Here is a 17,076-nt window from a genome sequence, read left to right on the forward strand (position 1 = left end):
TGTAGCATACCACCACCAAGTGCATATTTAGGCCTTCAGTCCTGGAGGTCGCTGTACAGCATTGGAACAAGCAGTGGACCTGAATTTAGCTATGCTCTACACATGTAGAGGGGTTGAATGTATTATATAACCGAAAGAGTAATTTAGCATTCAAAAATCCTGATTATGTTAACTAAAGATTGGCACTTAGTTTCTGTAAGGAAAGAGTATTTGAAAGGGTTTGCCACAGGAGTCTACCAAACTTTAGACCAATATGAGGTATAAAGCTGAAGTAGGAGCAAAAGACAGGTCTTCTGTCTCATAGACTGAAGTCTAGCACTATCCCAGGCAACTGGGGAATAGAATATAGCACAGAATAGTTGGAAGGGACCTACAATGATCATCTAGTCCAACTGCCTGACCAATTCAGGGCTGACCAAAAGTTAAAGCATATTATTAAGGGCATTGTCTAAATGCCTCTTAAACACTGACAGGCTTGGGGCATCGACCACCTCTCCAGGAAGCCTGTTTCAGTGTTTGACCACCCTCTCGGTAAAGAAATGCTTCCTAAATATAATCCCTTGCTCACGGAAGTCTCTTCCCACTCACTTCTCTGGTGATCAGTTATTCCAAATTCAATCATAAGTTTATGATCTGTTTATATTCATTTTATGCAACAAATTTTTAGCATGAATAGCTCCTCCCCTTCTCTAGGTATGCTTATGCTACAGTCAGTCCTTCAGCTGTTCCTTAACTGAGTTTATTAATATTGTAAAGATGATTCAACTGTTCACAGTTCATCCTCTCAACAGGACTGCGTAATGTTGTCTTACTAGCACTGATGGCTGAGCAATGCAGTTCATAGTTCTGTCTTGACTAGGAACCCCTCTGGTGACACATCACAGAACTGCATTTACAGTATCATGTTTTAAGCCCATCACCAGCGTTCAATTGATTATTACAGCTCTTTCACACAACCCCTATGCTCGTTTTTAATCCTTAAAATTCATGGTTTTGTGCTTCATATTAGAATTTATTTTACTTAATACTACAGGCTTGGGAAGTCATCCAGTGGCTCCAGAACATAGCCACCTTAGGTCAGATACCATGAATGTTACTTTTTCCCTTCAAACACATCAAGACATATGACCACATCTCAGGACTGCAGCATTCTGCCTTTCTCCCACAGGTCCTTCCTTTTTATGCAACTCTCCTTTAGCCTGTATTCTAGTACCAAATCATAGCCCTTCCAGCTTACTTGTTTTGTTGGGGCCCTGCATTAAAGGGTTCAAAGCAGTCCAGAAATGTTGCAGTGCTATATTTGGGGGTTTATTTTAAAAAAAACTATTAAAGCAAGATCATGTTACTGTGGTACTATTCAGTAACTTGAACATTATCCCCTTGGAAATCTACTTTCATACCTTTCCTTTTTGTTCAGAGACTGTTAAAGCTCTTTCTTACATACTTATGCCACTCTATTTTTTGCCCTGAAGACATACATAGCATTCTTGACATGCTTTATTGAAAAAGATATAAGCAACAAAATGACAGTATTTCCAAAAGCAAAGTGGAACGGCATCAGAGACTGAAAATTGCCTAGATATCTCAAGAGGTTAAGAACTTAGCTGTGATATGGAAGCAGATAGAATGAGAATGGACTTGTGCAGAATGTAAACATGTTCTCTAGACAACACTGAAGGAGTTCTGACTGGTGTATGACCGAGAGAGCAGTCTTAAAAAACAGGAAAGTTAAAACGAATTTAGGAATCTGCATTTGACAGTTCTCACGAACAGCATAGACGCAGGGACTGCCAATTCCTGGTGTTGATCCTGCAGTGTCTAAGCTTTAGCTTGCGTTAGACTTTAGCGTCTCCTTTGCTATAAAAATACTACTTTGAAGACTGGATCAATGATTAATTTTATCCTTCAGTGTCAGGTCATCCCTATACTTCAAAACATCCAATTCAGGAAGTCTGAAAACTGAAAGAATAAAAGGGACTCCAAGTTCTGGAGGCTCTTAAGTGTCCTTTTAGAATACCAAGAGGAAATATATTTTCACTCTGATACTCAAAATTTTGAGTTTGTCTATTGTTTGTTCTGACCTTCTCCACACCAAGTTTAAAGCAGTTTGGAAACCAAGGTGTTGCACCTGGCCAGCACTGAGGTGATGTGTGCTTCTAAAGTGTTAGAAGAAAAACTATATAACTCAGTTTCCTTAACAGGGTTCATAAAGAAAAGCAATGAGTGTCTGTACAAGTGGGGTGCTTTCTTCTTTTAATTGTTGCATATATGACTTAATCTTTTCTAAAGACTTTATTCTTCCCTTAGAATTAAAGCTATCTTCCACTGGGCAAATCACAACCCTAGCTAGTATCCTATACTCATAAGTACCGAGTATTTCACTTCTCTATCATCTGCCAAAATAATACAGCATCAGTAAGTCAAGCTACACGGATCCAAAAGGAAGAGATCTTTGTTCTGACCAAGTCTACACCCTCCAACATGTGAGCTTAGAAACCTTTGGCAAGTTCTCTAGCTTTTCCCTAAAAAAAAAAAGTCACCAGGCCAAAACTAAATGTGAAGGCCACTGCTAGGACATTCCTTATTGTGCAATTTCCTGCTATGTTCCAGCATATTTTGATCTCTTCAGAGAAAAAAATAACTCACCTGTTTCTTTTTTTGAAAATAGCACAGCAGGATCTGCTGTTTGGAGTTCTGCTCTTCCTTGTGCAGGATGCATGCAATACCCCAGACTCTTAGGCTTGAAGGGTCCCATGCCAGCAGCCATCAATGAGGAAGCTGGGCTGGAGCATCAGTAACTGTTGTGATCACACGCTCAATTAAAAACATAAACAAAGGACTGGTGATTTAGTATTGTCTCAGGAAGTTTGCTCTCTGCACTAGTAGCCTCCACAGCAAGAGTGACAACAATTGCTTGTTAGGTAGTTCAACAGAACAGAGAATACCTTTTCACATCCAGAATACATCTCCTGCCTGAATTCACATACCTGAGGTGGGTCACTTTAGGAATAACTAACAGCAAGAAAACTGAATTTGCAAGTTCAGTCCATCTGCAACATTAAACATGATACTGCATACCCCAGCCTCACTACGCTACAATTGCCACAACGCAGAATTAAAGGCAGATGAATACACTGTTTACAATTTCATGTGCTTCTCTTCTTCTGACGTCTTGTGAGGAATATAGCAAAGAACCAAGTTCTGAGAGCATGGCACTATGGAGTTACTAAACAACTAGTAACCCTCTCAGTCACAAAAAGCAGTAATATAGAGATTTTTCTTTTATATCATGCTAATGGAGTTCATAGATATTTCATATATGGCCATTCATTTCGGCATATAAGAGCAGTGCTCTGTTATAACGACTGGTGGCAGTCTGATCACTTGTGGATACTAGGACTGCATGCTGTCTTCAGTTTGAAGAGCGCTGGGCTTCCTGGTCAATGCTCAAAAGCAAACAGAAAAGAGAGACAGGCATTCAGTTTAAAAAAAAAAAAAAAAACAAAAAAAAAAAAAAAAAAAAAAAAACAAAAAAAAAAAAAAAAAAAAAAAAACAAAAAAAAAAAAAAAAAAAAAAAAACAAAAAAAAAAAAAAAAAAAAAAAAAAAAACAAAAAAAAAAAAAAAAAAAAAAAAAAACAAAAAAAAAAAAAAAAAAAAAAAAAACAAAAAACACAAAAAAAAACACACACACAAAAAAAACCACACATGCAGGAAACTGCTAAATAATTACAATAAAGCTTCATGGCACTTGCTTCACAAAACATACAGCTGCTACTTGGGAAGCCACTGTATCTTGCGGTATCTCAAACCAGTATCGGAAACTGCAACTGCAACTGCTCCAGGCTAGATCCTTTACACATATGATAAGCTTCATTCAAGTAAAGAAACTGGTCATTTATAGAAGCTGGGAATATTGCCTTCTACCTTCACCTTACAGCAAGTCTGACCACTGAACTCCAATGATACCAAAGTTCCCACCCTCTACACTCCCTAAGCCATGCAAACACACTCTGCCAGCTCAAGACAAGCTATGGACCTGCAACCCTGACGTCTATGAGAACCTGAGCTGCTTGATCAGCAGAGCTGCACAGGAAGCTGGGGGCAGGGGGGGCTGTTTATTGCTGTTTGACCCAGTCAAAGCTCTGAAAAATGCTTTCCAAAAAGGAAGTGGACACAGAACAAAGTGTGAACATGGTCAGGTGGTTCACAAGTAACAGAAGTCACTTGATCCTCTCCAAACATAACACTATGCAGTCTTCTCCATGGTTTAACGTTTTGCTAGGGTCCTGTTTGCAATGTGTTACAGACAACCAGTTTTATTATAGCTTTCTTGGAATAGTACTGAGGAGAGCGTAACTGCTCACATGTACAGCATTATAGACCAGGGCAACCACAATCATTACAGTGGTGAGTACTGGAAAGCCGTAACCTAGATTAGCCTTCCTGCCAAAACTAGGTCAGAGAATTTTACCCAGTAGTTTCTAGATCAAGCTTTTCCACTTCTCAGAAAGTGATTCAGGTGCCTAGATGCAGGCAGCCGGTGCTGTCTGAAGTTGCCCAGGACATTCAAAACACTCACCAACCAGGGCAGACAGGTATGTTGCAGGTCCTGAGACATGCTCAGGCATCACAAATGACATTGAACACCTGAATCACTCAGTTTTTAAAGCCCTGTGTATCCTGTCATCTGATCTGTATGTAGTAACTGCAGTGTTTGGAAAAATTCTAACCCCATATGGTTCTAAAGAAAAATGCACTGCTTAAAAAGTCTGCCTGCTACCATGTTTTTCCCTATCCTCTCCCCTGTTCAGAAATAGGGCTTACATACTAACAGTTCCACACTATTCAGGTGAGCCTGACCTGAAGGCCCTGCCCCTGACTCTCCCCCTGCAGACTCAGCCTGTAGAAAGTATACTTGGTTCCAACATCACTGATTTCTGGGTCTGAACATCAAATTTCAAGTCATGCGCTTTACTCTATTAACAAGTTTTCCTAATCTTTGACAACTTTTTAAGTTGCTACACAAGACAAAAGAGCCTTTAGAAACATTTCAAAACCAGAAACGCAAAAGTATGTTAATCAAAGCTCTTTAAAACTACATACTAGGTTTGAAACATTTACATTTTTAACATCAAAATTAAAGGGAGAATATGTACATGTAATAAAGTTGGACAAAAGTCTGCATTTAAAGAACTACAGCAAGCTAATCTACAGTTAAAGTAAAGAATCCTACGTACTGCAAGGAACGTATGCCAAAGCATTAAAATAATTATGGTGCCAGCTAATGCACAGCATGAAACAGTGTTGCAGAAATTATGGAAGAATGGATGAAACCAAACATCAGTGTTGCAGAATTCACACTAAAAATGTTTCAAGACAAACCAGGCCAGATTCTTACACCCCTCCCCTAACCCCCCCAGACAGCAAAGCAAGACTTCTTCAAAATTAGTATCTCCAGTATTATTTTGAAAGGGACTCTAGCCCAGGAGGTACTGCTTGGAGGTACAGGGCAGAGACAAACAGATGATAACTAGATTGTATTTGTACCTTCCTTTGCACAATTGTCCTCACTAAATTTAGTGATCAGTACTACTGATGGAAACATCCTGAATCTGCTAACAATCAGCCTCAAATGCATAATTAACAAATAAAAGTACGTGTTTTGGCCCTTTTTAGCTAGCCAAAACTTTTGATTCAATGCTGCGGCTGCAATTATGCTAGAAATATAACATACTGTTAAGTCCACACACAGTCTAAATTCCAAACTCAGTGGACAGATTTCCCAAGATGGCAGGTGATTATAGCAGGAGACCCAGGTTTCTTTCACAGACTTATTAAATTACAACTCAGAGGTACAACAGGAAAGATGTATACAAATGCCAAACATACAGCATTTGTAAGTATGAATGGAAATTTATTTGCTAGTGACAAACATTTCCCGAACTTAATACAAGCCTTGCTCTAAACACGAGGCAACCATTTCACAGGATGAGTCACAAGTTACATAGCCCACACAAGTTCTTTTTAATGTATACACTTCACTACTTTCATACATATGGGGAGCTCTCTTTTTAGAGGAGAAAACACATGTATAGCTAAGAGCCATATATGAAGTGATGAAAGCCAGTTACGTGCACACAACTTGCAAACACTGGCATCCTGAAACTTCAAGAAATGGTATTTTCACCTCACACTACAGAGCATAAGACACCAAAATACTGTTAAAAACATCTTATGGCTGGCAGGTCTGAAGATTGAGAGGTCCACGCTTGGGCATTAAGATACGACTGCAGAAGACTGACTTCACAATTAGAGCCAGACAAACCGACACCACCACTGCAGGACCTGATGCTGTTATCTTGGCAGTGGTCTTCTGCCACTGTTTTACATTAAATCCTTGAGAAATATCCACGAACACTTTCCCTCTGTAGGTATCTACTACGCAAGTCTAGGGATACAAAGCAGAAAATGGTAAAGTAAGAGTCAACCAAGTAAGGAAGTAAGAGTCCCTGGACTACCAGCTTACAAAACAAGACCCAAGACTTCAGAGGGGGCTGAAAGATCCTACTATTTAATTGCACAATCACTATAAAGTTCCAAACACAGAAAAGTAGCTTTTACATTTTAATCCCTAGCATAAAGGCTATATTGCTGTACAGCTACCCTCTGCCTTACCTCTAAGGTCACGAGGACCATTCCTGGCCAGGATTTCTATTCTTTCAAAAATCAAGACAGAAGGAAGTACCAGATGCTGTTAGGGGGTTTGGGGAGTTTTGTTTGTTTTTAAATAAGGATAAAAAACCTGAACCCCCTACTTTACCAGAGGGAATCACCAAGCAGCATAGAAGCTCACTTCCCTGTTCAAAAATGAATGAAAGACACACAGAATTAAGCTTTATTGTACTTTTGCAGGTAAACAACCAACCCCAAACTTCTGTCAGGAGAGCATTCTAGTCACTGCAGTCTACAGAGAAAAGCCAACAATAGGAACAGAGTAAACAAGCACTCATTTGAGAAGTAGAAATACTTTAATTCAGTCTTCATATAAACTATTATTAATATACATTGCACAAGTATCTAGACATGAAAAAAACTTTTAAGAGTTCTGCTGTTCCTGCAACCGTTAGCTTCTTTTCTCCTCAAGTCCCCAAAAAAGCCAAAACAGAACCAAAGCAGTAGCTGAAGTTAATTAGTATTAATAAACAGCAATCTTAATGTATTTCCTCACATCCACATGGAGGAAACTCATGAGAAGAGTTATGCCAAGCTCGATTTTAGGAACTCGACCAGAAAGCTTTTTATTCAAACTGACACAAAGGCATACTAGTGAAACTGCCTTCCTTAGAAAAGAAAGCTACAAAAACTTCACCTTAGTATTAAGTTCGTTTTATGAACAGAAAGAGTCTTTGGCAAGGAAGACCTAGTATATTCATAGTGATGTTTACTATTACACAACGGTGTTAGGTAGTTGATTAATCATCTTCTGTACCACAATTTTCCATTCTTAAGACACTGCTGGCTTAAGCGTCAGCAGTTGGAGGATGACAGGAACAAAGACACTTTGCAAGTTTCCCTCTTTACGAAAGAAATGTACGAACTGTACCCTTTATTGTCCCCCTGCAGATAGGGCATTTTCTAAGGGACGGCGCACATTCCTTGCATACCACTAAGTGACCACATGGAATAAAAACAATAGAAACTTCTTTGTCCATGCAAACTTTACATGTTCTTTCCTCTTGCAATCTTCTTAATTGTTCTTCCATAGGTAAACCTGGAAAAAATTATTTAACTTTTTAAGAAGCCTCAATATATGTACATTCTAATTAGAACATAGCCATGTTCCATTTCACCCTTTATTTCCCCATCTGTATTCACTAAATATAGATGGCAGTGAGAAAATAAGTACATTTTTCAGAGCTCAAAGTGGCATGCAAGGAACTAGTCCATACTTTCCACTTCTGTCAGACAACAAAGAGCTCAGGGATTGGAGGCCAACTGTAGTTCTTGAGACCAACTGATGTTTACGTTTTTGCAAAAGCTGCACTCTTCTTGCTTGGCTATTAGAAGCACAGAGCACAGCCTGACCGGTGGAACTGAGCTATATTCAGCCTTGTATACTTTTCTGCAGTCTATTAACATATTAAACTACAGGACTAAGAACCGAGCAAACTCAATCCCATGTCTGACAAGTTTTTGTCTACTCAGCTGTTGGTCAAGCTAGATCTTAGGACACCTATAACCCACTTTGGAAAAATAGAGATGATGATACCTGCTGTGAAATGCTAACCTACTATTCACTGTCCAGTCTTTACCAAATGCCTGAATGACAGCTTTTACCAGGAGCAAGTCCAGCACATGCTTGAATTGTTGAGCTCCAGAAAGCTCTACCTCCTTAGCTGCAAAAGCATGTGTAAGGCACAGGATATAGCTTATAGCAGATGGACTTGCAAGCAAGTCTGCACATACACTTAACTTTAAGTCCATCTTACCAAAGCAAAATTATGGAGAGGGTAAAGCATAAAACCTATTTCTTAACCAAAGTCATTTTCTTTATGATTGTTAGCTATTTGTCCCACAATACCCTTTAAAGTAAGAAGGCAGAGTTTAAGGTACCTGAAACATCTTCTGTGGGAACATACTTCATGTTCTTCTCCACTAAAATAAGAGGGAAAAAATCCTCATCATTTGACTAATCTATATTCAAACAGCATCTGATTTTTTTTTATCTTTAGGTTGCTACGACAGGACTGGTTAGATGTCTATAAACTTACATTGTTTAAAGAAAAAAAAAAACCACACACACCCAAAAAACCACAGACAGACATACCAAATAAATCTTTGTACAGTACAGGGTCACAATCTCGTAGGCAGTTTCTGAATATGCTGGCTGCTTCATTTCCTTTCACTAAAACTGTATCTATCAATTCCCTTGCTTGCAGTGACGTCTGAGTCTTTTGCTTAATAACATCATGCTCAAGTTCTGTTATCACTTTAGCTGATAGTAAACTCCCGAGGATTGGAAGTACACATGTTAAACGTTGGAATAAAGCCATGCGATTCTTCCGGATCAAGGACAAATCATCTGGAATGCAAAGGGGATTGATTAGATGTTTGTTAGGAATACACTACTCCAAGTTGCATTTCTGCTTAACAATAATTGATACATTCTTTAAACTCTACTTGAAATGTTTGCTTACTACTCATCATTAATAAAGACCTCTAAGTTTTAGTGGTATTTACATAAAGAACAGACTTAAGAAGACCACATACAAGCAGCTTCTGAGCTGAAGCCTTTTCAGCAATGAAACCTCCTGCTCCCATCTCTAGGTTAAATTATCTGAAGGGATCTTGTCTAACTTCACACTAGCAAGTCTTACGTTCTCTGCAGAACTGCAAAGAAAAAACACCTCTGCATAACACCAATGCTAACTCACTGACAACCAACAGGTTAACTAACGTCAGTGGCAGTCAAAATCATGTCTGAGATGCAGATAGACTCAAGCTTTTCTAAGAGGTGTCCAACAGAATATGTGCAAGAAAACCAGAAGTACAGCACAACCAGACTCGGGAGATTTTTTTTTTTAAACAGTCTATCACAAACAACAAAAAAAATCATTTGTATTAAGATTTAATGGCTGAATCCCTCTATGCTTTTTTGATAGAACATGCAAGTAGGAAAGAAGCAGTCTTAATTCAATTTATAATTGAGAAGTTTCATTACTGCTTCACAGACTCAAAAATAGTAGGATTTTTTTAGGCTTCAAAACTTATATGGTATTAAAACAATAGGGAATGTCAAAGACACATCAAATAAACACTGTTAAATAGCTGACCTACATGGTTGAGTCAGACACAGAAAATCAGACCTTTGGCCATCTTACAAAACCTAAATTTGTAAAAGTTTATGGCCTCTTCTAGGAGGTGGATATGGTGGCTCACCAATTTGAGTAGCTTAAAGAGCAGGCAAATTTTGAAGGGGGGGAAAAAAAAAAAAAAGAGTGTGCCAAGTGAAGTATTTTGGTTCCATTTATTTTATTAACAGCAATATAAAGACACACAAATTAAAAAAAAATATGGCTTTGTTCCTGTGGAGAGAATCAGGTGATTCTGAACCCTTGGCACCTGTATGAACCATCCTCCTGAAATGGAATGAAACAATTCCCAGACTGCTAGTTCCATACAAGTACCCTGACAATGCTTTTATAGAAGCTGATCGTAATAGCAGTTAAATCACTTAATGAATAAAAACAATTATAAAAACTATACATAATACAAACCACTTCTGCTTTCACTTTTATTCATGCCTTATGCATACCTGATGCCACTTCTTCAAATTGTCTCTCTTTCTCTTCTTCCCTCTTCTCATCTTCAGCAGCGAGTAGATCAGACACAAGATCGTTAACAGTCTTGTAGTTTTCTCCAGTGGCCAAGATTTTACTTTGCACTGTTTGCTTTACTAGCTTTCTACTGAATCCCATCTCCAAGGCAGCTTTAACCACAGGCGTGTTCATCATGATTGCATCTTCTGAATGACTCTCTCCAGGTTCAAAATGAATAACTAATCAAAGAGGAAAATCACCATGTATAACAAAGAATAAATACCTAAACAACCCAGAAGTTGGACACATCAACATTACCTACACACATGCATATATACATGAACACTTAGCAGTAAAAGGTTTCAATGGTTAAATAGACTTTAAGTAGTTAGTTTTAAAAATGGAAGCCAGTTACTTAGATTCAATTGGATTGAATCCATGATAAACTTCAATCCATGTCAGGCCTTCACTAAAATCTAGGATAAACCAGAGAAACTATAGAGAATTCCATTGTGTCTTAGCAGCTTTTTTTAATACTTAGTCATTTCTAACTTCAGCCTTGAAAAATGTTGGGGGGGCGGGGCAGGAAAAAAAAAAACCAAAATTCAGTTTATAGTACAAACAATTGCTTTATTCCAGCTCTTGATCAGTATTTTCCGTTCAACTTACTAAGCACCAGGCACGTGGGATCCTGACTCACTGTCCTCAACCAGCAGGGACAATGATAGCATAATCCACTCACCCTCTGGGAGGAGTTTATTTCCACCATAACTAGAGTACAACTCAGAAAAGACTTCCCTTTACCAACTTGTCCTACCCTCTCTTTGACCACTGCTGCTCAACTCAGAGCATTTACCTAGCTATGTGCCCAAAAATGGCACCCTCTAGCAACTGTTCACCAAGTTCAATACCATAGGTCAATTTAACAAATGCCAAATTGACTTGTTTTGTTTAACCCAACCATGAAACTAAAAACCACAAATACAGCAGATGCCAAACATTCAAAACCAAAAATCTTAATATGAGCTGCTAGTATGAAAATAAGGAAAACGAAAGACGAGATCTCTTAAAGGTGCTTCCTTGAAGTTTGTCCATGTAACGCTGAAGCTACCTAACTTTTATCATTAGTTAAAAAACCCGTATAATATTGTTGTTTCCAAGAAAATCTAAGAATTGTTAAGCAAGTTAGCTTTGAATAGCCAATCATTAAGGTTGCAAAGTGCTGAGAAAGTTTAAAAACATGCTTTAATATACATACTTGGGGGATCAATGTTCTCATCTACAGGCGTATCAGAGGTTGACAAGAGCTGTGGAACACAACAGAACTACATTAGTATGAAAATATCGCTTTTCCCCCTACATACCTTTCTAACACATTCTTCCCTCATCAAACTTTTTATCTGAATGGTACCTGTTAAGTATTTTACAATTTATATTTGTGCAACCATATAACCAACAAAGTTAGTGCCGACCACTTCCATGAAGAGAAGTTTGGCTTACTCTTGCCAGAAGCATTATGCATAGAAATAATTCAGGCAGTCCATGACTGATTTCTGAAATAACAATTCCTGATCTGCATTATTCACTGAAACTTACATGATCAGAATTTCCCTCTCCTGACACGAAGGAGCTCACTGCCTCATAACACTTTCCATACGTAACCTGTACAGGTTAAACTCCACTAGTCCAAGTCCACTAGCCACGGTTCAGCATTGGTTTCATTTTTGTGCTCATGAAGAGCATTTATCATGTTAGAAACCTAGTAGAAGTATATGCAGAAATGAGGCAGAAGGATGGACCAAACTCCCAAAAAGAACATGGTACTCTTCAACAAGGGAAAACCAAAGTTACAGAACAGTAAAGTTTACCTGTTCAAGAAGATGGGGGAACCTGGCCTGAATTTGACTTACAAACTCTCCTCCTTTTACACGAAGCAGATACTCACACCTGAAACATTGACAAAAGTGTACTAAAATATACTTTCTACTTGCCAAAGGAAAAAAATACAGAAGAATAAGACAGTTTACAATAACACAGCATAACTTAAATACACATTTCTCTTCCTTCAGAAGGGAAAGAGTTCTTTTAATTGGAAGCTTGATATAGCCTAGTGTCTGGTGACACTTTGATAAAGCTTTTCCATGATGTTCAGCAGTTAGCAGGCTTAGGTACATAAATGCAGCAGGTTTACATTCTGCTACCACTTCTAATCAAAATGGCACGTCATGAGAAATGATACCATGTCAGCGTCACTACAAAGTGCAGTGATAAACTGTTTCTGTCTGGCATCTCACCATTCTTATCTTCTTCTCAAATCATTCCAAAGAAGTTAACAAAATTTAACACCACTATCAAAGCCAGATCTGCTTCACTAATGCAGAGTTATATCTCTTAAGTATTTACTGACGGGAAGGAAACAAAGGTGTCATTTAAATCTATGTACATTGTGTAATCCAACAGTAGCTGGTAAACTGCCCATGAAAGACTAGTTGGAGATCTATGATGTGAAGAATTATTATTAGCTTTCCTGAAATGAAATGCCACTATTTCTGTCATTAATGTAGGTGGAGATTTCCACAGGCACAGACAGCAATTAGGTATGCAATTGCCACTTAATTATGAGGGACATTTTAAAAAGCTATTTCTGTCATTTTTCCAAGAGAGACACGTTAAACAACTACTGAAACCTTCACAAGCCCTTTCCACACCTAAGAAACTAAACCACACCTGCTGAAAAACTGGTTCAAGAACACCCAGCACGGGCACAGAACTAGACCAAGGGAGTCAGATGTTCCTTCTCTTCATTTCTCAGCAGCTTTTGCTCTCCTCAGTCTGGTTTCTGACTGCTTCTCTTCGATAAGTATGCTCACTAACAATGCAGCCTCACTTGCTAATAGTGATTTGGGGATGCACACAGCTTTTAATTATGAAGTGGAAAGCATTAAATATCATGCTTAATAATAGTTAACTAAAACATTTCAAGTGCAGTACGTATCTGCCAAAATTAAAAGTATTTAAGCAGTAAGTATGTGCACAAATTATGACAAAGATTTTGCAAGTTACCTTGGAAACCACTTTGCATGCTCAATCCATGGATCATCTCCAGATTCCCAGCACCGTAACCCACCATCACAGCAAAAACACTTGACATCATCATTGCGGCCTTTAAAAAAAACAAGGCAAAATATCTAGCAAACATTCACACAATTTACTTTAAAGTAAATGCTGACATAGAAATATGAATAAAACCAGAGACATCAGTTTTTCTTACCTACATAGTAAAAGCCAGCATCCGCAAGCTGTTCAGGCTGAACTGGAATTCTAGTTGGCCAATTTATGAATGTTTTAACACGTGCTTCATGGGTTTGCATGCTCACATTTGAAACATTGAAACTTGGCTGGTCTCGGGTAAGGTTTTCTACAAAAGGGCAGTTAGGAAAGTGTCTCCGATGCTCTGACATAGCATTATCTTTTGGTTCCCAGTTACTCAGCTGACCACCACAGGTGAAACAAGCAACTTTGTCTGCTGCCCCCAAGTAATAAAGTCCAGCCTTTGCCAGATCAGTGGGCGACAGAAACGTCAGTGGCCATGAGTGAAAAGTGCATAGTCTAGCATCTTCTGTACTCATAGAAGGATTGTGAAGTTTAGGTCTCAAGAATGAAAGGTCTTCAACTGCCCTAGTAGTTATTGGGTCTTGAGGAAAACTGGAAAAAGAGCCACTGAAATATCCAACTTGTTCTAAACTTGGAGAAAGCGTTATGGAATGTAGAGATGGTGAGAGACTGTTTGCAACCAGAGGTGAAAAGGCAGAATGAGAGGACAGTCCGAGGTTGTTAACTGAAAGCATGTTTTGAACAAAACTGCAGCTAGGATACAGCTGTTTATGTTTTTCCATAGCATTATCTCCTGGTTGCCAGCTGTCCAATGTTAAGCCACAACTGAAGCACTTCACTTTATCTTGCATACCAGTGTAATAAAACCCAGCCCGGGCAAGACTCCGTTCTGACACCGGCACGTTAATGGGAAAAGTAGAAAACGTCGACATTCTGTAGAGTTCACAGGATAAGTCATACTTCAGTTCACCACACAAAGCACTCTGCTTCATGAGGCTAGCCAAGAAAGGGCTATTTTCCATTATGTTCATAATGGACTATTTTTGGAAGAATGGGACAAGTCTTCCTCTGGGAGGTAGTTGTGTGCATTAAAGGCAATTCAGAATAACCCCTGCCTGTACAAAAGAAAGAACCTGAAAATGAAATACTTTATTGTGCAACTTTGAATGCGTATGTGAATAGAATTAGCCTCATGATAAACAGCCTTTAAACATTTGGGAAGTTCTTGAACTTTAGTTTACACAACTGCTTTCAGTGCAAAAGCTGCCCCATCCCATTATGACAATTGAAGAAAGCATGTCAAAAAGGACTTTCCCTTGAATCATATAGGCTTTCCTTGTACTGTGTATGTGGGAGAGCAGTATCAATTTGTCAGGCTAGTGGAGGTGGGATCCAGAGGGGAAAAACTTCAAATGGGTTTATCAAACTCCTTTGTCAATAAAGAAACTAAAATGGGGGGCAACTAAAGTGACATCATTTTTAACCAGAACATACGTTAAGTGATTTAAGAACTATTTCACCCTAGACAGCTGATAAATATGCAGCTTATATACATGTAAAGATTTTAGTTTGTAAAGCTCATTAGGAGGCTGAAAATAATGGTTTATCAAGCTCAAAAGGCATATGAAAAAAGAGCCCCTGAACTGACATTACTGAACTGATATGGTACATTTGCTACTATTAGACTTCAAAAAAAAACCCTCAACTTCTGCATATTATTGTAATAATTGTTAAGACTAAAGTAGTAAGTTTATACTCAACTTCACATATATCAAATATTCAGCTATGAGATAAACAAATCCTATACACTGTCTCTGACAAGGATGAACTGTCTTAATTAACAAGCCTGGAATAGCCCCAGGCTTTTGCGTCTATAACACTGTCAGCACAGACTGAACAGAGCATTTCAGTTTTAACCTGGTGCCTTAGTTACAAGTATACAGTTATCAAATTTAACATAAATGAATTGCCTTGTGTCGGGACATTCTAATGCTTTATACTGTTGAATTAAGTTTTTTCTGTATGCCATGTTTATGGCATACAGAAGAAAACAGAATCCTCAGATTAAAAAAAAAATTTTTGAAGCCTTAGTTTCTTTATTTGTGCACAGAACTACCTCCCAGAGTTCAGACTAAAGTCCCTTCTAAGGTGCCTACGCCTCCATATTGATATTGACTGTTCGCAAGAAGAAATTGTAAGTATCTATAGTTTCAATCATTTAATTCTTTCGGGCGGAACAAAACCTGTAAGGAATAAAGAGAGGAGTGTTTCAAAATATACAAAATGAGGTGCATGTAATGTCTATACAAACAGAAACTACACAAATTGAAAGACTAAAATCTCAGCGTAAGCTTTTTTGTGATGTTACCTAGAAAGTTTCAGGGAGTCAGCTTTACATACTGTCATATGGAGTTAATTTCCCTGTTACTGACATGTATGCAAAACTGTTTAATCCACAAGCAGAACTTTTTTGGCAGATAGATAAATCAGGCTGCTTGATCACAAGCTGTATAACTAAAGGTAAGATCTTGTACTAAAGAAGTTGCATCCATTTAGATTGGTTTAAGCCTGCAGATTCTCAAACAATGAAGATCCAGTTTTATTATACAGACTTAAGTTAAGAGTACTGGAATTTCTTGTTTAGGTAAATCCGATGATACTTGAAGCATAGGACATCAGCAAAACTGAACTTCACCAAAAATTTCCGGTAAGAGCAAAGACAAAGTTCCAAAGTTTTTAACTATATAATTTTATATTTATTCATACGTACTTATATAGCAGTCTGTTTTACAGTATCACATCCTAAAAAGTTCTTCCAGGAAAAGCTCAAAACATATACTTGTTATGATGACACAGCCCTAGAAAAATCACCTACTGGAAAACAGCAGAGCACTTCCTACTCATCTCAGTAGCTCTTAGTAGATTTGTTCTTAATATGGTCACACTATTACTACTACTAGCTTCTTAATCACTGAGGACATGAGTTACAAATGCCTTACACCAATCCACTCCTTTAACACAGACGGTGGGACTAAGCTATCAACATACGTGAACGATGCTAGTCCAAGAAGTTAAGCCAGTTTCTGTACTGGAGAAAGTCAGATACCTCAGAGTAAATGCTAGAAATATCAGAGTAAACTGAGAACCCGATAATCCTAAAACATTTCGGATCACTTAAACCTGAGGTCCTATGGCCATTTTCTGCCCTTCTGCTCTTCTAATATTATCCTCCTCTATAGCCCTGAGTACCCTTGATTTCCAGAGTCACCCAACTGCTCTGAATCTCATGGGTTTTTTTCTTCCATTATCCTGCAGCGACACTAAGAAGTTATTTAAGCCCAGAGTAGTGATATTTAAAATACATCAACCTCAAAACTCAATTTAATATTCTTCTGCTCTTGCGTTATAAGCCAGGCAAAACAACTTTACCTTCTAAGCACCCTTCGCAAAGTTTACAGATCTTGAGCACCGAAATCCACCTGGCGGGGTTTGTGCGCGGTCCCATGCCCACCCCTGCCAGCCCCCCGCGGTCCCTCCCCGGCACGGCAGGGCCTCGCTCACCGCTCCTCCACCCTCACGCTACCGCCCGTTGCTGGGAGCCGTCCCGGGCCTCCCGCAGGGCCCAAGCCCCGCTCCCCCAA

At 38.6% G+C, this 17,076-nt stretch overlaps 1 protein-coding gene across 1 annotated transcript; it reads right to left on the reverse strand.

The window, feature by feature from the left end:
* Positions 1-7,014: 7,014 nt before the first annotated feature.
* On the reverse strand, positions 7,015-15,672 carry BIRC2 (baculoviral IAP repeat containing 2). The gene is made up of 8 exons (XM_009287719.2): positions 13,593-15,672; positions 13,385-13,484; positions 12,190-12,268; positions 11,580-11,628; positions 10,318-10,560; positions 8,830-9,084; positions 8,616-8,657; positions 7,015-7,773 (listed from the first exon to the last, which is right to left on the reverse strand). The coding sequence occupies exons 1-8, from the start codon at positions 14,464-14,466 to the stop codon at positions 7,580-7,582; spliced, it is 1,836 nt and encodes a 611-aa protein (XP_009285994.1). The 5' UTR covers positions 14,467-15,672; the 3' UTR covers positions 7,015-7,579.
* Between the last annotated feature and the right edge of the window lie 1,404 nt (positions 15,673-17,076).

This window comes from Aptenodytes forsteri, unplaced genomic scaffold (assembly GCF_000699145.1).
Source record: "Aptenodytes forsteri isolate BGI_AS27 unplaced genomic scaffold, ASM69914v1 Scaffold413, whole genome shotgun sequence".
Taxonomy (NCBI): domain Eukaryota; kingdom Metazoa; phylum Chordata; class Aves; order Sphenisciformes; family Spheniscidae; genus Aptenodytes; species Aptenodytes forsteri.